The sequence below is a fragment of the Penicillium riverlandense genome (assembly GCF_028828495.1).
Source record: "Penicillium riverlandense strain IBT 135883 chromosome Unknown utg000001l_segment0_segment0, whole genome shotgun sequence".
Classification (NCBI taxonomy): Eukaryota; Fungi; Ascomycota; class Eurotiomycetes; order Eurotiales; family Aspergillaceae; genus Penicillium; species Penicillium riverlandense.
Window position 1 is genome coordinate 4,361,002 of NW_026643194.1, and position 20,361 is coordinate 4,381,362.

At 53.7% G+C, this 20,361-nt stretch overlaps 9 protein-coding genes across 9 annotated transcripts; 6 read left to right on the forward strand and 3 right to left on the reverse strand.

Moving 5' to 3' along the window:
* Positions 1-134: 134 nt before the first annotated feature.
* N7474_001759 (dynein family protein) lies at positions 135-2,048 on the forward strand (the record flags this gene model as incomplete). Its single annotated transcript, XM_057193174.1, has 6 exons — positions 135-297; positions 387-551; positions 634-1,007; positions 1,064-1,157; positions 1,212-1,843; positions 1,902-2,048. 6 exons carry the CDS (start codon positions 135-137, stop codon positions 2,046-2,048), a joined length of 1,575 nt encoding a protein of 524 aa, XP_057058127.1.
* Positions 2,049-2,303: 255 nt separating this feature from the next.
* Positions 2,304-4,316, forward strand: N7474_001760 (uncharacterized protein; the record flags this gene model as incomplete). The annotated part of the gene is made up of 2 exons (XM_057193175.1): positions 2,304-2,418; positions 2,491-4,316. 2 exons carry the CDS (start codon positions 2,304-2,306, stop codon positions 4,314-4,316), a joined length of 1,941 nt encoding a protein of 646 aa, XP_057058128.1.
* A 517-nt stretch (positions 4,317-4,833) lies between these two features.
* N7474_001761 (uncharacterized protein) lies at positions 4,834-6,767 on the reverse strand (the record flags this gene model as incomplete). Its single annotated transcript, XM_057193176.1, has 3 exons — positions 4,834-5,538; positions 5,588-6,468; positions 6,545-6,767. 3 exons carry the CDS (start codon positions 6,765-6,767, stop codon positions 4,834-4,836), a joined length of 1,809 nt encoding a protein of 602 aa, XP_057058129.1.
* Positions 6,768-8,061: 1,294 nt separating this feature from the next.
* On the reverse strand, positions 8,062-9,844 carry N7474_001762 (spermidine synthase; the record flags this gene model as incomplete). The annotated part of the gene is made up of 3 exons (XM_057193177.1): positions 8,062-8,469; positions 8,541-8,841; positions 8,907-9,844. 3 exons carry the CDS (start codon positions 9,842-9,844, stop codon positions 8,062-8,064), a joined length of 1,647 nt encoding a protein of 548 aa, XP_057058130.1.
* A 261-nt stretch (positions 9,845-10,105) lies between these two features.
* On the forward strand, positions 10,106-10,806 carry N7474_001763 (uncharacterized protein; the record flags this gene model as incomplete). Its single annotated transcript, XM_057193178.1, has 2 exons — positions 10,106-10,259; positions 10,376-10,806. The coding sequence occupies 2 exons, from the start codon at positions 10,106-10,108 to the stop codon at positions 10,804-10,806; spliced, it is 585 nt and encodes a 194-aa protein (XP_057058131.1).
* A 177-nt stretch (positions 10,807-10,983) lies between these two features.
* On the reverse strand, positions 10,984-13,173 carry N7474_001764 (uncharacterized protein; the record flags this gene model as incomplete). Its single annotated transcript, XM_057193179.1, has 7 exons — positions 10,984-11,099; positions 11,149-11,428; positions 11,481-12,527; positions 12,579-12,614; positions 12,671-12,818; positions 12,876-12,946; positions 13,027-13,173. The coding sequence occupies 7 exons, from the start codon at positions 13,171-13,173 to the stop codon at positions 10,984-10,986; spliced, it is 1,845 nt and encodes a 614-aa protein (XP_057058132.1).
* An 848-nt stretch (positions 13,174-14,021) lies between these two features.
* Positions 14,022-16,713, forward strand: N7474_001765 (ubiquitin-associated-like domain-containing protein; the record flags this gene model as incomplete). The annotated part of the gene is made up of 6 exons (XM_057193180.1): positions 14,022-14,246; positions 14,319-14,352; positions 14,407-14,565; positions 14,622-15,869; positions 15,923-16,368; positions 16,420-16,713. The coding sequence occupies 6 exons, from the start codon at positions 14,022-14,024 to the stop codon at positions 16,711-16,713; spliced, it is 2,406 nt and encodes an 801-aa protein (XP_057058133.1).
* A 227-nt stretch (positions 16,714-16,940) lies between these two features.
* Positions 16,941-17,641, forward strand: N7474_001766 (putative nuclear distribution protein RO10; the record flags this gene model as incomplete). The annotated part of the gene is made up of 2 exons (XM_057193181.1): positions 16,941-17,169; positions 17,223-17,641. The coding sequence occupies 2 exons, from the start codon at positions 16,941-16,943 to the stop codon at positions 17,639-17,641; spliced, it is 648 nt and encodes a 215-aa protein (XP_057058134.1).
* A 1,207-nt stretch (positions 17,642-18,848) lies between these two features.
* sho1 (osmosensor SHO1) lies at positions 18,849-19,790 on the forward strand (the record flags this gene model as incomplete). Its single annotated transcript, XM_057193182.1, has 2 exons — positions 18,849-19,076; positions 19,137-19,790. 2 exons carry the CDS (start codon positions 18,849-18,851, stop codon positions 19,788-19,790), a joined length of 882 nt encoding a protein of 293 aa, XP_057058135.1.
* Between the last annotated feature and the right edge of the window lie 571 nt (positions 19,791-20,361).

The following is a 20,361-nucleotide window of genomic DNA, read 5'->3' on the forward strand; positions in this document are numbered from 1 at the left end:
ATCCTTCCTAGCAACCCAACCTCCCCGACACGGCACCGCATTTTCGCGCCCGCCCCGTCGACGACCCTGCGGCTTGTCCCCGGCGCTTGGAATGGTTGATGCCCGACCGAGGCATGGCGGGACTTGACCAGACGATGTCGTCCAGCCCGAATCGCGGTTCGAAATCGGCGGCCAACAGCAACAACAACAACAGTCGGCCAACCAGCAAAGATGGCTCCAAAAAGAACATTTGGTCTTCTCTGCTGGATGGCGTCGCTAACGGAAAGCGCTTGCCGGAGAAAAACCTTTTGATTCTCGGTGCGTACATCTCCTGACCAGAGGCTATCCATCCCCTGTCTTCTCTGTCCGGACTTGGGAGCTGATTTGATTGATCGTCTTGACTGCAGGAGGAACACCGGACAGCCAGAGAGAGTTTCTAGAGACTCTTTCAGCAGATACATCGGCCGACCCCAGCTTGGTGAATGATAAGCGCAGAGGCAAGACGCCGCCGATTGCCAACCAGTTTGCGCTGGGATACACATATCGAGATGTTCTCGACGCCGATAGAGAAGGTATATTTACGGCAATTTTTTTTTTTTTTTTTTTTTTTTTTTTTTTGGACTTGGAGCTCTGCTAACTCTCGCCTATATCAAGACACTCTGGCGCGTGTCTCGGCGTACCTCCTATCCGAACCTTCTCTGTCATTCGCACCTCTCCTCAAACCGCTCTTGACTCCCCAATCCGTGCCAGAAACGCTGGTGGTAATTCTTATGGACTGGTCAGACCCGTGGACATGGATCCGACGACTACGGGAGTGGGTCCGTCTGCTTCGTTCGGTGCTGGTTTCTGTGGACGACGAGACCAAAATTGCCATGGAGGAGACGATGACGGAGTGGCGTGATCGTAAGAGAGGTATGGACGCCAGTGCTGCTGCGGCAGCAAGTTCGGGAGGTCCTGTCACGATACCCTTGGGACCGGGCGAATGGGACGAAGGGCTTGGACTTCCCATGTGTGTTGTCTGTCAAGGAGTATGTGGCACTGCACAATTCGAGTTGTAAGGATGGTTGCTCATTGTTTCCTGCAGGCCGACAAAATCGAGAAGTTGGAGAAAGACCACGGGTGGCATGAAGAGGAGTTTGACTTCATTCTCCAGTTCCTGCGAACAATCTTATTGAAGCGTGAGTTCTCCTACCAGTATGGCAGCAGATATGACTAGTTCTAATCCGTGACAGACGGCGCATCTCTCATTTATACGACACCTTTCCTTGCAAACTCACTCCAGAGTCTGATCCATTCGTCGCTGGGTATACATTCTCTTTTGAAGAGACAGTCATTAAAACACAATGTCATCGACCGTGACAAGATTCTCGTCCCTGCCAACTGGGACTCATGGGGCAAGATCCGGATTATTCGGGAAGGATTCGACATGGAAGGCGTGTCGACGGCATGGTCGATTGAAATCCAAGATGCCCCCGAGCCACTCGATTTCGCGCAGCCTGTCGAGAACACCGCGCAAGGCGAGAATACCGCAGCTGAGGAGGACGGCAGCAGCGCCGTGACGGTGTTCGAGCAGACGATCCAAGATCCCCGCCGGGACAGGACGGTCGCCCACCCCAGCGGCAACGCCAATGGCGACTCCGTGGAAATCGAGACGTCCGACATGCAGAATTTTCTCTCCAAGCAACTCGAGAAGCTTGAGCAGCTCAAGGCCGAGGATGAAAAGGACCGCGCGAATCAGCAAACTCCGCAGCTGGAAATGTCGCCGATGGACGACCAGGGCCGGGTCAACGAGCACATCGGGCCCGTGCAGTTCAACATGGGAGGCATCCAGGTGGACGCGGATGATATGCTGAAGAAGCTGAGGGTGAGTACCATCTTTATTCATCTGCCAGGCCCCGCTAACTCTGTCCCTCTCTATCTAGGACCGCGAAGCTAGTCGATCTCAACGGAAGGAAGGGGCCCCGACCAGTCCAGGCGACGAGAAAGCGCACAACCAGGCGCTGGCCAACTTCTTCGCCGGTCTGGTCAAGAAACCTGGCAGCAGTCCTCGCGGCAGTCCGTCCACGTGAGGAAGGGGGAAGAGGACATTCTCTGTATTTTAGTTGATCTCGAGTACATAATCATTTGGGAAATCCAGGCTTTCGGGGCTAGACACGGTGATACCAATCAATCAATTCTATTTTGTTTTATAGTTGAAACGGTTGGGTTAAGATTAAGGTTGCAGGCATGTGACGGCCCTCGGTTTCGTTCCACCTCAACTTCACTTGCCACTCACTTCGTTGCTAAGTAGTTACTACTGCGACAAATGCTCAACAATAAGCAAAATGGCTCCCTCACATTCATCACCGCCAGCTAGCGGGTCTACCGGCTTCTTCCAGCAGCCACCGCGCCTAACAAACGCCTTCGACGAAGACGAGGCCTTCAAGCGGATCTTCACCTGTAGCTATTCCCCATGCCCCACGCCCCTTTGGAACTCACTCCCTTCCCCCAGATGCTAACCAAACAATACAGTCTACCTCCCTCCACCTCTACAACAAACCCTCAAACCCGAAATTTCCAGCTTCGGAGCCCGCGTGCTAGATCGCCGCGTGCTCGCCCATCTAGCAGACGCAGAGCGCAACCCACCCTACCTACGCACATGGGACAGTTTCGGGCATCGTGTCGACGAGCTTGTCACCTCGGAAGGATGGCGTGCACTCTCGGCGATAGGTATCTCAGAGGGTATGGTTGCCATCGCCTACGAGAACCGGTATGGCCCGCATAGCCGGGTTTATCAGTTCCTGAAGTACCATCTCTGGAGTGGAAGTAGTGCCATCGTGACCTGTCCGTCCGCGATGGCGGACGGGGCGGCGAGATTACTGTCCAGACAGCTTGCGAAGACTTCTTCAGATCAGCACGCTCAAGCTCTGGGTTCTACAGAGAGACAGGTCTTCGAGACCGCTTTCCGCCATCTCATATCCCGAGACCCGAAAAGCGCATGGACGAGCGGGCAATGGATGACGGAACGCCCTGGTGGTAGCGATGTCCGCAACACAGAGACGCAGGCTACCTACACGCCCGGCTTCAGCGTATCCGACAGCCACCTCGACACAGACAGCCAACCCCTCGGACCGTGGTCCATCTCCGGCTTCAAATGGTTCAGCTCAGCAACAGACTCACAGATGTCAGTGATGCTGGCAAAACTCCCCGACGGCACACTATCAGCCTTCTTCGCGCCCATGCGCCGCCAGAACCGACAAACCGGCGAGCCCGAGCTCAACGGTGTCCAGATCCAGCGGCTCAAATCTAAACTCGGCACCCGCGCCCTCCCAACGGCCGAACTGGCCCTGTCGCGCATGCGCGCGTACATGATCGGTGCCCCGGGCGCGGGGGTCAAGGAAATCAGCACCATCCTCAATATCACGCGCGTGCATAATATCGTCTCCGCGGTGGGACTCTGGGGCCGCGGACTAGCGATCTCGCGCGGATTTGCGCGTGTGCGTTCCTCTGGGGGAAGACTACTCCTCGACACGCCGGCGCATGTGCGCACGCTGGCGCAGCAGCATGTCGAGTATAGGGCTATGATGCATCTTTCATTCCTGGTCGTGTTACTACTCGGCGTGTCAGAGAATGGGGGTGTAACGGCGCAGCTCGACGCGCCCGTCCTGGGGAATTCATCTCCAAAAATGGCAGCCCATCTGCTCAGGCTGGTCACCCCGGTCGCGAAAGCTACTACTGCGCGCGCGGCGATTGCCGGGTTAGCAGAGTGCGTGGAGTCTATGGGTGGTGTTGGATACTTGGAGAATGAAGATGCGGAGTTGAATATCGCGCGGCTGTATCGCGATGCTAACGTGCTGAGTATTTGGGAGGGTACGACAAATGTCATGGCTGATGATGTGGTGCGCGTGCTCAAAGCCCGAGACGGCCCGCAGGTGCTCGAGAGTCTGGATCAGTGGATTCAGGGCATTGCCTCTGTTGGTTCGGCTTCGTCCGTGTCCACGTCCGCGTCGAAGACACTCCGTGCTGCGTCCACCAGTCTGAAAGCACATGTCCTCGCCCAGTCGGCGGATAATCTCCGGCTGAATAGCCGTGCCTTACTTTCCAGGCTGGGCTGGCTTGTCTGTGGTGCGTTACTTGTGGCAGATGCGGCGAGGGATGGCGACCTGGTTGCTTGGGAGGTGGTGGCTCGGTGGATGCAGAGGAAAGAGACGGCGTTGTATGGGTTTGAGTTTTTGGAGGATGGACAGTCTCTTCCGAGTCTTGCTGGTGGTGACGAAGAGTCTGCTCGGGGTGTGGACATGGATCGCCGGATTGTCTTTGGGGAGTCAGTTCAGCTGTCGCAGCGGGCGAAGATGTGAGTTGATGCGAGTTTGATATAGGGTTGGAAGGGCTGTATAACTATAGCCTACATTGTAGGTAGACATATCAATTGTTTTTCTTGTCATATCAGTGACGGTAAACCTGCCGCCTCCGATAGCGATTGACTCTGCGATCACTGGATAAGCCACTCACTGAGCACTCAGAGCTGGCCCTAGGGCTCTAATACACTACCACTACGGGCAAGCATTTTCGCGTGCCCTGCCATGGACCACGACTAGATCGGCGCGCCATAGCGCAGAGTGAAGACACTCACCGTCGGCCTGAGTATAACTCCGAATTAGATATTGAGCAAATGGTCTATATTATGCTAGGGTTCCTAGTGATATTCTAGATGTGAATAAGTGTGTATTTGGTAATGTAGCTAAGGAAGGTGCGTAAATGGCCCAAAGGTGTGAAAGGCAAAGCAGAAAAGTACGGGAAGGTGATCGTCCACCTCCGACAACAAGGCCCCGCTATAGCACTATTCCTAACATAAACCTACGCTTGACCGCATCATCAAACAGGTGGCTCGCCTTGAACGACTGGGAGCGGCTCTGTCTCGGGAACTGACATTGTCTTCCAGGCTTCGTGGTCAACAACCATGTAATCGTCGACTTCCTTCAATGTTCGCGAGAAATCGCTCACACCATGTCCCAGATTGCCCGGCTTTCCAGCGAACGAAAACCACTGCTCCGTAATACCAGTATCAGCACCAGTCCCTTCGACAATAGTCTCGTTCCAGTAGTACATGCTCGATGCATTCTGTCTTGTCGCCAGAGTCTCTATTCCAGTTGATGTCCCGGTGAGATAAGGTAAGGTATTGACTCCAAATGCAACCAGGCTCCGATCAATCAGAGTGTAGACAGAGGAGAGTGAAGCGAGCGACGGGGCAATAATGTAGGCACTGAATAGATTTATGGGGTAATGGTAGGTATTGGTGGCCTCCGAGAAGGAGTTGGAAAAGCTTCCGGTGGACATCATGGCAAGGGATTGGTTGTAAGCCTCTGAGGACATGTTTTGAACGTTCGAAAATGACAGATCTTGTGTCCACGATGCCAGCCTTGGGCCTGTGGATGTGTGGACGGTGGAAGAAATTGAGAGTTTCCGGCTCGCTGTAAGAGAGAAGTAGAATGACGAGTTTGTGGTTGTTCCGTTTATCGTCGTCGTAGTCAGTCTAGGGGAAAATGAGAACAACGGGTCAGAAACATGACTCTCAATCATCTGCAAAATCTTAGTATAAAGCCATTCAGATCAAAGAAGTTGTACGTACGCTTCCCGTGGTTTGTTTTCCTTTCTTGTCAAGCCAGACAAACACGGACCCAGTGACGTACCAATTCTCTCCAATTGTGCCGACGTGACCTTTAATAGAGCTATCATACCCAACAACTTTGAGACCGAATGTATGGGCATGGCCATCACAGAGCAATGGGAGCCAAGGAGTAACGTCTACTTCAAAAGATGGCGAGTCGTATGCATCGATGCCTGCGATGGGTCTCCACAGACCCGGATCAACACCACCGGTGAAGAGAACGGGAAATGGCCACGAGACACCAGCAAGATTCCCATCAATAAGCAATTCAATCTCGCGGAAGGGACTAAATCCATAAAGCCACCCTGGATTACTCGGGAATGTATCGATGTATTCAGATGGGACATTGGTGTACCAAAACTCCTCAGCGCCATTTCCCGAGGCAAGTATAGACACGACGGCGCTTTTGGCGTTTCGAGGAAAGGTGATGGACACGGTGCCATTGTCTTCAGGAAGGGACATGACTGATGAAATGTTCTGCGAGGAAGCCAAATTTGTTATGGGATACACCAGATGGGCCGGGTCCAGGTCGATGTAACGGTCATTGAAATACAGGACTTCTAATGTCACGTTGAATGCACCTGTGTATAATTCTGAGTAGACATTGTCGAGATCAAAGATTATCTTCTGCTCGCGCCGAATCAGAGTGTCGAAGATAGTCATGTCTTTCTGGTAGTTCCAGTAAATGTCATAGCCACCAGGCATCGCAGTGGAGGTTCGCCATATTTCGGTATCTCCAAAGAAAAGCAGAGCAAGGCGGTCATATTGTCGACCAGATGATGTTATGGAGATATTAAAGATAGTGGTGGTAAACTCGCAGTCTTTGGGCGGGGTGTACGTGCCTAAAAGGAAAAGGTAAGCTCATGCATGTCACACAGCGACGTTAAATGATCATCAATTGAGATTTCAGCTACTCACCGACGTAAGGCACGCCATAGCTATTCGCAAAGACGTGGCTGAAAATAGTCTGAGTGCAGCTGGGATTATCGTAGTTCTTGCGGGGGGGAACTTGAGCCTGGACAACCTCCAAGGCTCTACTACCCTCTGATTTTCTTTTCACGCCATCTGCTGGCGAGAATGCGACAGTCGAACTTAGAAAGGCCAAAGCCAGAAGCATGGCCTCAGCGGAAGAGGCCCTCATGTTGTGTGCCGAGTTGGATTGGTTTACCGACTATTAACCGGCACCATTGAAATATATAAAGCTTTGTTCGGGCAAGAGAGATTCGGCCGCGTATGTCAACGTTATCGCTGCGCACGATACAGATGGCCGTTACGGGTAGTACTATCCTGAGGTATTGTTCATGAAACTTTGAAAGACCCACACTGGGGGAATTTGGTCTGGTCGAGACTCGATCAAGCATTTGGGGTTGCATGATATCTACACATGCACGCAGCAAATCCGTTTAATACGGCCCTGCGAGGACAATAGAAAATAGATCGATTGGACATAATTTCTTCATACCATATGATCAATACACCTGGACGGCTGACACTGAGCGATTAGTAGGAACCAGGCCACCTTGATAGCTTACGCGACCTGCTTGTTTACTTCAGACTTAAGATGCACCTCCGCGCGAGGTGACATTATAATGCACCAGCCAGCTGCCAGGGAATTCTCAAGAGGCGTCCCCAATCTGCCGATATGCTTAGCCCCAAATTCTGTCCTTATCTGACTACGACGTGAGGGGTGAAATGAAATGACCGGGTTCCGGCACGGATTCGGACTTGGGGGCGTGACACCCATGGTCCCCGCAGATCATCAACCTACCCCTTCCCGATATAAGCAACACCAAACTGGTACCATTTTCTAACGTCATCTTAAATTATATGTAACTACGGATCCCTTCCTGATTACCTAGGCGTACAGGGGTTGAAGATATCGCGTCGACTGCTGTAAGAGCGGAAAATCCATCGGCAAAACGCAAGCGCGCTAGAGTACGCGCTAAAAATCGGCTATATCGATTTCTTAAGTACCGCCTGTAGTTAGTTATCTGACTATTTTACGGTCTAGATTCAGTGACTAATAGCAACCTGATTCCTAAAGCCGCCGGTACACCTGTCGGTGAAATAGCGATGCAATTTCAATATCATCCTCAACTCAAAACTTTTATAGGACTCTTTCTTCTACCTCATCCTTGTTTTACACGGCACAGAACACAAAAGAGTGTCGGTAGAAGATCTATTAGACCAATCATTCCTTTCGTATCACGTAATAATTTGGGCCAATTATCTTCTGGCCGCAAAGACGTCATGCATAGTCTTGATGATGGGCTGCTCTGAAGAGCGCGATCTGTCAAGGATGATATTACCGTGTGGCGTCGAAAGCTGCCGTTTTTGGCGCCTAATTTACCGTCACCTAGAGCCAGCCATGACCCAAAACCTATGCATATTGTGAATAGACACTGAGCAACCACCCTCCACAATAAAACACTCTCTCACCAATTCTCCCACACGGCATGAGGCAACACCTTCCTCATGATAGCCCAATGCTCCAACGCGCCCCGATCATGAAACTTATACAATCTACCCACCTCCTTCTGCACAAGCAACGCTCTCCCGCCCTTAGGAACAGCCGCGAACATGTCAGGGTCGAGCTCATGTTTCGGCACGAGATACGACTCGCGCGACTTGCTGCGCAGGAAATCCGCCTCCACAGGTTCGCGGAAGCGCAGCGGGGTTCTGGTGCTCTTCTTGCAGAATAGGACCATGTTCGTGAAGTTGGGGTTCTCTGCATCAGGCCCGCCGGGTGCTTCCTCGCGGAAGATGCGGCAGCTTGGGAATACGGACCGGATGGTGCGGACTATTAGACCGCTTGGGTAGAGGGTAAGGTCGCCGGCGTAGTTCTGGGCATTTGGGTTAGTATATAGAGAAGACGGAGGTTGGGTCGTTGGTGGAGGTATTGGGACAGGCTTACGATGGCGATGACTCCGTCATCTCTGAGCAGCGAGTTCAGCTCTTCCAGAAACTCGAAGGTGAATAGCTCGGCGGGCTCGGCGCCGCCGGTGAACACGTCGTGCACAATATAATCGTATTTCTGGGCCTTTGACTGGGCACGCTTGACGAATTTCGTAGCGTCCTCGATGGCAGCGATGTGGTTGGAAGGCAGGTTGAAATATTGCGTGGCGAATTTGTACACGACAGGGTCGAGCTCGACGATGGTCGTGTCGACGCCATGCTTCATTAGGGCGGCAGGCGTTGTGCCGATTCCCAGGCCGCTGTTCGAAGCCTTTTGTCAATTATCTCCCTTTGCAAATAAGATGAAATCGGGGGAATATCATACATCACCAGCGCTTTACTGGCTGCGTCCACGCGCGATGCAGCGTGCTCCGGCTCAACCAGTCGAACAGCCTCGAGCATGGCAAAGACCGCGTAAATAGGATCTTCCACTTCAGGCCGGTAGCCCGGCACCATCTTGGTCCACTGTCCGCCGAGGAGGCTGTGGTCACAGCGCATGACGCGGAAACCATCCTGGTGGTTCTCCAAAACGGAGATGTACCCAGTGTATGAGTCCTGGCGTGCAAGCAAGGAGTAACCTTCAGTATTCAGGACTGAGTTAACAGCGGAGATTCCGCCAATATGGACGTTTGAAGTCATCGTGAAGAGTAGTGATGGAAGTGCCAAAAGCAGCAACTTCGACGGGACCAACGCGGCATAGCCCGCAGCAATGAGAAACTGCATGCCGGTGCGAGTAAAAAGAAACGTGAACCCAATGGCCCTAGACACAAAAGCCTTGGCGAAGTGCTCGCCGATGGAGTAGATGAAATACGAGCCCAGCAGCGGGACATGTTCGGCAACCAAATCCCCCTGCGCCTCCAGATGAAGCGACGCCTGGATCTGCTTGCCGGCAACCGCAACTGTCAGAAAGACCAGCGGGTAATACCCGAACAGCTCGGTGACTGCAGGACCAGCGGGGTTTCCTAGCAGCGAGCTCTGCTGCATGACAAAGTACTGCAGGGTTGGGATCCAGAACGCCAGCACTGGAAGCAGGTAGCCCGCTAGACGGCCGATGCGTCGCTGCACCTGGTCTTTCAGGAACCATCCTGCTCCGGCGAAGATGGCTACGCCGTAGCTGTGGAAGATGTGCGCTGGCACGCTGCCATACACTGGGGAGAGCACCAGTAGCGACACGGGAGAATAGAATGCCAGGAGGACGAGTAGTCCTACGCCGGCACCAAGGCGCGGGAGGTCGACTCGCTGGAGGAATTGATCAACAGGCATATTGACGCGCGATTTTGGGAGCAGCGCGTCTGTTGAGGATAGTTAGCATGTAGCTAGAGAATTGTAGCATGTAGAATAGAATGAATCGGCCGAGTTAAGATCTTACATGTCCAAGAGAAGGTGTGCCAGGATAAGGAGCAAAAAAAAAAGAGCTATGACCTAGTTTGGAGCTTTTGCTTTTGCCGCCGCCTTCCGCGTTCCTCAACTTCTTCTGACGACATCACTCCAATAATATTCTCCATTAATATTCCAACAACCACCATGCCCCATTTCCCCATGGACACCGGCTTCAAGTCGTCCTCGCCGGAATCCTCCCGCGACAACACTCACCGGCTCTCCATCCAGACGAAAAACCGCCGAAAGCGGTATCTGGACCTACATCCCGAGTACTTCTCGACGGAGCTCGAGCTAGCCGGTCCGCGTGCTCTCTCTCTCTTTTTCTCGCGCATATCACAGCAACAACAAGACACAACAATCATAACTACCGTCTTTCTAGATGCTAATGCTAACACATACCCTCCCAATCAACAGACCCCCTCCTCTACGACCGCCTAATCCGACGCTTCCAAACCCCGCAAGAAAGAGAGGAATCCGGACGCGCGAAGGGATTCTCAGGTGTCCTTCAGGCAGATCTGGCCCGGTCCGAGGCGAAGATGGATGCGCTGGCGCACCCAGATCCCAACGCCATGCTGAGCTACGCGCGAGGTCCGGATGGGGAGATCCTCGCCGAGGACCGCGATGAGATCCCCGGCAGCAAGGAGGAGGGCGAGAAGCAGTGGCGCTGGGAGATGGAGCTACGGTTTCTGCGCGGCGATGATTCGGATTTTGAGTATGGGGCTGTGGATGAGGATGAGGATTTGGATGATTGGTCGGAGACGCAGGAGAAATATTTTGAAGAGGAGGAGCCGGAGTGGGTGGTTGGGGATGATAATGCTGGGGGGAGGATGGGGAGAGAGAGCTGAAAGGTGAGACGGGGGTTCAGGATTTTTGACTTCTTGGGCGGGCTGGCTGCTTTGGTGCTGGTCGCCGGGCTGAATTGATGATACGACGATACGATACTAAAATGATCAATTGCATCTACATCCATAACCATCCTTTGGTGGACTATTTACAGCTCATGCTTGTTTATATACACACGGTCATTGCTCCAGCAACCGCTTGACGGCCATCTCCTTCAGCTTGAACTTCTGAATCTTCCCACTCGCCGTCTTGGGGAAGGGCTCCGACGGTCCCAGGAAGAAGACATACTTGGGAACTACCAGGCGGGTCAGCAAGGTTCTTCCTCGGTGACATGTCTAACTTACCAAGATGGCTACTCAACTTCTCGCGCACCCATTGCTGGATATCCTCCGTGCGGACGGCACTCGAGCCATGGTCCCGCGCAATCACAAACGCGGCGACGACCTCGCCGTATCTCTCATCAGGAACTCCGACGACAGACACGTCGGCGATCCCTTCGTGGGCAAGCAGGCAGTTCTCGATCTCGAGCGGGTGGATGTTCTCGCCGCCACGGATGATCAGGTCTTTGATCCGGCCGGTGATGCTGATGTAGCCATCCGGGGACATGGAAGCTTCGTCGCCGGTCTATTTCACGAAAGATCAGCATTGTCCAAACGGAGGGAGATGTTCAACGTACATGCATCCAGACCTTCCCTGTCTCATCTGGGATCATCACCTCCAGTGTCTTCGCGGAGTCGTCCCAGTACTCCTTCATAAGCAGGTATCCGCTAACGGCCAGCTCCCCCCGTGTCTCAATGGGAAGGATCTGGCTCTTATCCGTCGCGCTAACGATCTTAGCCTCCACATGAGGCATGAGTCTCCCCACTGAATTGATCCGCTTGTCAATCGGATCATCGGTCGTGGTCATCGCCGAGACCGGGCTGGTCTCCGTCATGCCATAGCAGATAGTCAGCTCGGTGAGATTGAGCACACGGTGCAACTTCTTCATCAGCTCCGCGGGGATACTGCTTCCCGCTGCAATCCCCGTGCGCAGATGCTGGAAGCCCTCGTCAGCGACCTCGCCTTCTTCGATCAGACCGAGTTCTTCGAGGAACATGGTCGGCACGCCGTACAGCGCAGTGCATTGTTCTTCCTGAACTGCTTTCAGGGCAGCGCGGGCGTTGAATGACTCCGTTGGGAAGACGATCGCGGAGCCGTGCGTGGCTGTCGCCATGTATCCTAGGATGCAGCCGAAGCAATGAAACAGTGGTGGCGGGCAGCAGACGATATCGTTCGGAGTGAGGAGCATTCGATCACCGATCTGGGCGCCGTTGTTCAGGATTGATCGGTGGCTGAGGCATGCAGCCTTGGGCATGGCTGTTGTTCCGGAGGTGAATTGGATGTTGACGATGTCATGCGGTGAGAGGTCCTGTGGTGGCAGTGGGTTCCCGTCTGCCGTCAGTTGAGACGTGACCGAGGAGAACGGCGTGAGACTTTTATATGACAAGAGGTCTACACGGCCCGCGGAATTGTCCACTGTGATAATGTTTTTCAACGAAGGAACCACGGCCGACTGCAGCTTTGGCTGGGACAGATCCTCGACCAAGCTTTTCAGCAGCGGGAGGTTGCTGCGGGGATCTTTTCGGGGCAGATTGGCCTCGGCGCTGATGATCAGATGGCTGGCTTCTAAGTGGCTGAGTGCCGAAACCACCTGGGTAGCATTGAAAGACGGGTTGATCGGGACCTGAAGTATGGTGTTAATGCTATCATCTATCTCAAGTACTGGGTTGCTTACCAAGATAGCGCCGAGTTTGAATAACGCGTACGTAGCCTGCCCATAATGATGAATATCGTGCTGGCGATATGCGTAGAATTGGACAGACATACCACGGCGAACTCCATAGAATTCCCCAACATAACCCCAACCCGTTCTCCTTTGCGAACACCAACCGACTCCAGACCGCGGGCGAGGGCATTACTTCTAAAGTCGAGCGAAGCATAGGTCACTCTATCATTCTGGTGCTTCGAGACAACGCTAAACAAGTGATCAATGTCCTATTCTTACACCCGTTAAAAGGGGGAGTTATCTCACGCTGTTCGGTCTCCGCATTGAGCAACGATCTTGGCAAAGTGTTCCCCAACTGTCGATTCGATCAAGGGGGGCTGTGTACATCGGAGGTTTGTTAGTTTTGCATTGAACTCATTTCGGCTTGTTGTCAGGGGGGGAAGAAAGAAGGGTTTACATGTGATGGGCCCCGGGCATAGCTCTCTGTCAACAGGCCCCTTCGGACCTGGTGTTTGGCTCGGATTCGAGTTGGACGGGTGATACCAGAAAGGAGACGCGTCCGGGGGGCGGCTTTCCCCAGCAGTCCGTAGTAAGAGCCAGGCATGTTTGTTTTCGAAGCGGAGGAGAGGTAGGGTGTTACCGAAGCTGCATGACTTGCGTGCCAGGACGGTGGTGATAGACTTTCGGGATAGGATAATGTGGTAGGAATAATCAATATGGACTGTCCAGTCAAGGGTGACTGCAGTGAGCGAAGAATAGAAAGAGTGAAAGGAAAGTGACGAAGTACGAAGTTCGCTGGGGAGCTTTCCCCGCACCCGGGATGGATGCGGGGCCGGACAGCCAACCTAGGCTATTATGAAAGAGAGTGGAAAGATGAACACAATGGGATATAGGCTAGGCCTATCAGGAATAGTATAAACAATTAGTTGGTTAGGGGAAAGCACTCTACGGTGGGGTAGAGTTTGCATAAATTATCCCAACGATTGATGTGTGGTTCGTCTAGAGATTTTTCTCTCTTGTTTATTAGGTCCTAGAATGGATTACGGATATCGAATGGTTGTGTTAGGTGAAATGATGTGCACGTACAGGATTGGGCGTACCTGCAGAAACATGTAGGATGGAAATATATTTTGCATCATAGCTGTATTGTGACAGTCGATTGATGATGCATTAGCAAATTTGAATGTTTCCTTGTACGCTAGCTGTTCATATTGAACGTCTAGAACTACACATGTATGTACTCGTTAACTCCATAGGTAACGATGTAGCTGGCACATCGCTAAATCCTGCACGCATTGCTTATCTGCGGATTCGTCATGTGGTGGGGAAGATCGACTCCCGCATTTCTTCGCGACGGGCTCATTTCTTCCCCTTCCACCGACCTTCGGCCTGCCATGTCCTGCTAACCATCGGTCGCACACTCCTTCGAATGCCGAAGTCTGACAGCCCACCATGGACAAAGAACCGCCCGAGGAGGCCATCGCCAACTTCGTCAGCTTCACGAGCACCACGCGCGAGCAGGCCATCAGCTTCCTCAAGGTACAACTAAGCGACCCCAGAACTCTCTCCCAGTCCCACGCAGACACTGACCCAGTCGTTCTACCACAGGCAAACTACCTCGACTCCCAAAAAGCCATCAACGCCTACTTTGAAGATCCCACAGGTCCTCACCCAAAGGTACGTACCTTCTGTTGACGCCCTGGAGCTCCATGCCCTCGGCATTCGCGCTGACAGACAGCTGCCACACAGACGAGTGGCTACTTTCATGAAAACCCCTTACCCTGTATGTTTTCCTGTCTTTTGGCGACTTGCGCAGTGGCTGACCCTCTCCCTCCAGCTTTCGAATTCCCTCCGCACGACAATGCCCCCCGTCCCCCAGTGACCGTTCCTCCTTCTCGTCCTCCGTCCCGAGCGAATACGCATGATACTCCAGATGGCACTGGCTACCAAGCAGGCTACCAAGCACCGACAGAGAGTACTGCGCAAGGTACTACGGGTGAGGAAGCCCAAACAACCACCGGGGAGGAAGCGCTTGCTGATCTGAGGCCACAGATTCTGGGCAGGGATTGAGTCTGGCCGAGCGAGAAGAAAACGAACTTCAGCGGGCTGTCGCCATGTCTCTTAACCAGGGAATGGGCGAGCAAGAGACTGGGGTGGTGACGTCGACCGGCGAATCGCACTTTGGCAAGGCCACACGGGACCACTACGACGAGGGGGCATGGGCGATGACCCTGTTCAACACGTCCTCCCATGAAGTCATCATCAGCCCGGACCCCGAAGACAGGAAAAAAGTCGACGACGAGCCTGCTTTCATCCGGCCGTCTCAGGACAATCTCTACCTGGGCGGGTTCCTGACTATTCTCCACAGCATCCCCCTCGCCCGCGAAGCTCTCCTTCTACGAAACAAGGTCTTGTTTGACTATGGACACGACGCGCAGTGGTGGAATGGCCAATCGATCAATCTTCCCAAGATTGTGACCATCCACGAAGCCAAGGATGGCGACGATGGCTGGGACGACATCATCTATGAAACCCAACGGTTGATGGCTTTCTTGGATTCCACCAAGCGCGCTTTCGGCAGCGCCGACGCCCTGTCAAACCTGAAAAGCATCTTTTCCACCTCGGCCGACTCGGAGGAGTCCGTCACTCGGTTCCTCGAAGCATGGCACGGGGCAGCTGTTCGAGCAGACCCTGACAACCAGATGGCCTCTACGTTCTTGTCACACGCATACAAACAAGACCCCTATGACTATGAAGAACCTCAATCCAAAGAGCTCTTCACCTTCGCGCCTCCTGTCGAGAATTACCATCGCCAGACGGCAGGCCAGACTCTCTACGACGTCTTCGACTACGCGATGTGGAGTGACACACCCGGACAAGCCCTGGATGATGTCTGGCTGGAGCATGTCGCAGACGTTCTCACAATCAAGCTTGATGCTACCGGAGACGCGACGTCAGTGGGGATCAAGATCCCAGCTGTTTTTTACCCGGATCGATATCTGAGCGGTTGCCGAGAGCTGGCCCGTGAGTACCGGACCAAGCGACTGCAGATGGAGGAAGACCTGTTGGAAGTGGAGCGACGCATCGATCACTACACCCACCCAAAGACGATTGAGGGTAATGTGACATACGTGGACCTCTTTGAGCAAACTGCGGAGGCGGCGCCTATTGCTGTACCAAAATACTGGCCGAAGAATGCCGACGGTAGTGAACGCAAGCCCCCATTGACCATGGAGCGCGCAGAGTGGATTGCGGCGGAACTGCGAAAGAAAATTGCCTGGGTCGAAGGAAAGCTGAAAAGTAAGGATTTTCCGAGAGAGCGTGTACGCTTAACCTGCTAATGCGATGTGCAGACCTGGATACCCGCAAACAGAGTGCACAGGAAGCTCTTCGCAATTACTCCAAGACACTCACGGAGCCTTCCGACTCTCCCACCCAACCCCCGGTCCACAAATACACCCTCCGAGGCGTGTGCACCGAACCGCATGTGACCTATGTCCTGCGGCGCAACAATCCCCGCGTGTCTGGAGACGCGATGGATGTCGACAGCGAGTACCAATGGTGGCGGATCAGCTTTTCCGCAGAGGATGGCAAGACCAAACAGGCCGAGAAACGGGCAGCGCAAGGCGACCACAATGCCTCACAGCACGGCAGCGACGTGGTCGGCTATACCGCTAAGCGAGTCCGTGAGGTCGAAGTCCTCCATGCGGCGCGTGAAGAGTGGAGGAATGCACTTCTGGTGTACGCGAGCGAGAACGCCATGCGCGTGCCAGAAGAGCCCGCTTTTTCACAGCTTCGGGTAAGATTTTCTTGTGATGTGATAAACTTTGCGAAGCTAATCCGGCAACAGAGCTTCATTGACAAAGACAACGAGGCATTCGCGGCGGAATTCGAGCAGGCCTCGGCGGATCCGATTGACAGTGACTGGCCGGGGACTGCGGACTGGGATGCACCGCAGAATAATGCCCAGAGCCAGTCTGCTTCTCAAAAAGGCCAGCAGGTAAATGTTTCCACCGAAGAGGTGGGCCACCGTCAGCAAGAGATGCAGGAAAAACCCGGGTCTAGTTTACTGGGTGCTACATCCACGGCGGATTCGGGCTGGCAGGAGGTGACGCGAGATGAGAACATGACGGAGCCGGAGTAGACGCATGATGCCCACACGATATGAGCGACGAGGGAACGAGCATGCCATGACACAAAAGATGCATCGAGTTTACTAGATCCGATAGTTAATGATACTGTCCGATGTTGTTGTTGATCAAGCCCAGTGGTGGAGTGTCCCCACCTATTTTTATTTGGCGTGTTTGCACCCACCCTCCTTATCATCCATCCTCCTACATAACTAAACCCCAAGTCATTCCCTTCACCACCATGGCCGACACCGACGCCATAGCCGGCGCCACCATTGAGCTCCTCGAGGCGCGTCTCCGCCGTCTGTCCTACCTCCTCACCGGCGCCAGCGACTACACGGGCGTGCCCACCACCCCAGACCGACCAGACTCTCTCGACGAGACGGTCTCCCGCCGCGTCGCCCGCCTGGACCGCGAGCTTGAGAAACTTAGCAGAAGCGTTCCTGCGGTGCGCGATGTGCTCCAACTCCGTATGTCTCCTGCTTTCCCTCGGATCTATACTCCCACTAACAGCGCGGCGCAGACTCCCGCTTCCCGGACCTCTTCCAAACTACCACCACCTCCTCAACCTCGCAGCAAATCCCAGAAGGCCTAACACCCCAGACCATCACATCAATCATCCTCTCTTATGCAACCGCCTTCCCCGAAACTGCCTCGCGGCTCACATCGCTCAACGACCTCCCCATCCCCGACGCAGAGAGCTCCGCGTCGCTCATCGCGCTGCAGCCGCAGCTCGACAGTCTCGCGCGCAAGCAGGTGGAGCAGGCGGCCTCTATCTCGGAGCTAAGGGTCAGAACTGCTCGCGTGCTGCAGCGCTGGTATGAGGTCGGCGTTGTGGGGAGTGGGGAGTGTTGGGCTGAGTGGGAGGGTAGGCTAGAGGGGGTGGAGAGGGAGGTTAGGAGGCTGGAGGTTGTTAGGGGAGGGAGAGAGAATGAGGGTTAGATTGATTCTTCCTGTTTGGTTGTCGGTCTGTCGAGTCTGACCTTGTTTTTTGTCTGGGGATTATGTACATACACATGTACGATGGTGTTGGTGGCGTCTTCTGTTGACTGGCTAGTCTCCGCCTCGACACTAATTCCGTTGTCATTGCATCGCACGCAGCCTTGTCGGGGTTGAATGTTGTCATTATGATTATTATTGTCCTTTCAAGTCGCATTCCGGGTGGAGGCATGGAATGTCGGTTGATGTTTTCCTGTCCGGGTGCATGCTAACGTACCTTTATGTATGTATATTTACGATTGGCTGATTTTTCCGTATAATTCAACTACATAAAGTCGGTCAACCTACGCCGTTACATCAACCGTCGTAGTAGTGGAGCTGGTCCGCAATAACAATTCGGCGTGCCCAGAGGTGGCTCGTGTGCCCTCGGACTAACTTTTTAGCCTCGATATTAATAGATCGGCCCACTGGAGAGGAGTCTTCCACCGGATGGAAGAGAGTAAAAGAGGCTTCTCAGGGATTCCTGTGGTCGAGAATAATTGATCGAGCACCATCCTCATCGTCAACTACAACCATCATACCTAGTCGACAGCCATCGGTATACTTGCCCCCATACCCTGCCCCTGGAATGTGATTGGGGCCGGATCCACCCGTGCCTGGGCCCTACCGTCCTCCTTTTCCGTTTTCCGCCTTGTTGGCTTTTCTCTCTCTCACTCTCTCTCCTCTTTCCCCTTCTCCTTCATCAATATTATCTATTATTCGCTCTTTTCGCTCTTTTTCTTTCTTGCCCAGCCTGGTGCTGCGAACTGTCTTCTCTGGTAAGTCTCACACGCAAGTCTGGGGTATTCTTCCTGATCCTTCCCCTTCCCCCTTTGTCTCCTGGCTTAGGCCCCCTCTTCCCTGAGCCTCTGTTTCGCTTCTCTCCACGGGGCGCGACCGTGGTTCTTGGACCCCACGACTACTTTTTTTCGACTTTTCGTTTCGACTGACATTTTCATCAAGCTACGTACTCTCCTTAACAAATCCTGTCGCCATCGAACTCCCTGCCAATCATCTGGGGGATCACTGTCCTGCTATATATCACCTGCACGCCCGACTCGTCTGCAGACTCCCCAGCGACATCGAGCCGGTCCTCATCCGTCCATCCCCTGCGTGAACCTCGTTCATGGTGACTTATACCGAAAAATATTCTCCCAACCCCTCAGGCAAAATGGCCGGATTCCGCCCGAGCAATATTCTCGGTGATCCGTTCGCCCTCGCGACCCTCTCCATCTCCGTCCTGGCATGGCTCATCGCCTTCATCTCGTCCATCATTGGCGATATCGACATCCCCAAATATCCTAACTTCTCGTGGTGGGCCAACTCGTACATGTTCTGCGTGATAATCGGGTTGATCATCGTGTTTGGAACGGATACGGCCCACATCTATGGCGTTGCTGTATGTGTTGACTGGGCGTCCCCCCGCATTGTTGTGATTGGTATAACTAAACGCATCTAGATTGTCGGTTACCTTGCGTGCGGCCTCGTCCTGACCTCATTGAGCGCCAACAATCTGGTCTATGGGAGCGCGGGATCATGGCAAGCCGCTGGAGCTGGTTTTATTCTCCTCTCCATGGTGATCATCGTGTGGATCTTCTACTTCGGCTCAACCCCCCAGGCTTCGCACCGTGGCTTCATCGACTCCTTCGCTCTGAACAAGGAACACCCGGGCTCCTACCGCGACAGCCGCCCAATGTCCGCCCCGTTCACCGCCCGCCCGGAGACCATGGCCACCAGCAACACCCCTCAGATGTACACATCCGCCCAGCTGAGCGGCTTCGAGACCTCGTCGCCCATGTCCGGCTACCCTGGCGGCGCGCCCGGCGCTGAGCAACGCGAGTCAACTGTCTCTCGCTTCGGCGCCACCAGCGCCAGCCCAGGGCCCAATGCGACCGCCCCGGATGTTGGCAGCGAAGTGCCTCAGCCCACCGACTACCCTTATCGCGCCAAGGCCATCTACTCGTATGACGCCAATCCGGAGGACGCCAACGAGATCAGCTTCGGCAAGCACGAGATCCTCGAAGTATCCGACGTGAGCGGCCGATGGTGGCAGGCGAGGAAATCCAACGGAGACACCGGCATCGCGCCCTCAAACTACCTGATCCTCCTGTGATCGTGCAGTTTGTTGTGTTCCTGATGCCCGCTCCATCCCCCCTCATCTCGGGGCTCCCTCCTCTCTGTCGCAAAATCGGTTCCTCATCTCCCCTTGATACCCTTTGGAATCTGATCTCGATGTATGTGTGTGCTGTTGGTGTTGTTGTCTCCTCCCCTATTTAACGTGACGTCTTGATGGCCTCCCTTGTTCTTGTTGTCATATACGGTCCCTTGCTCCCTCTCTATCTCTATCTCTTTGTCTTTTGGAACGTATTTAGTTTGGATGGAATTAGTTATTTATTGTCCTCTCACAAGCGGGTGCCTTGCCCGTGGTATTTTCTTTGATGTGCTTTTGCGTGCTGGTTCAGGTTTCATTCGTTATTGTTGGGGTTCGGCTCGGACCCTCTGACAGAGTGAATACTACATGGAAAGGAAGATCTTAAATATTTCAGGACTGGATCTGCTGTCTCTGCTCTGCGTATCATTTGGGTGTTGTAGTTGGTTACTGGATGTCTTCACTCTCTCAAGTGGAGCGGGTGCCCAGTTCTAGACCGTGGTGAAGAGATTTCGTTCCTGGTCTCGCCCACAAC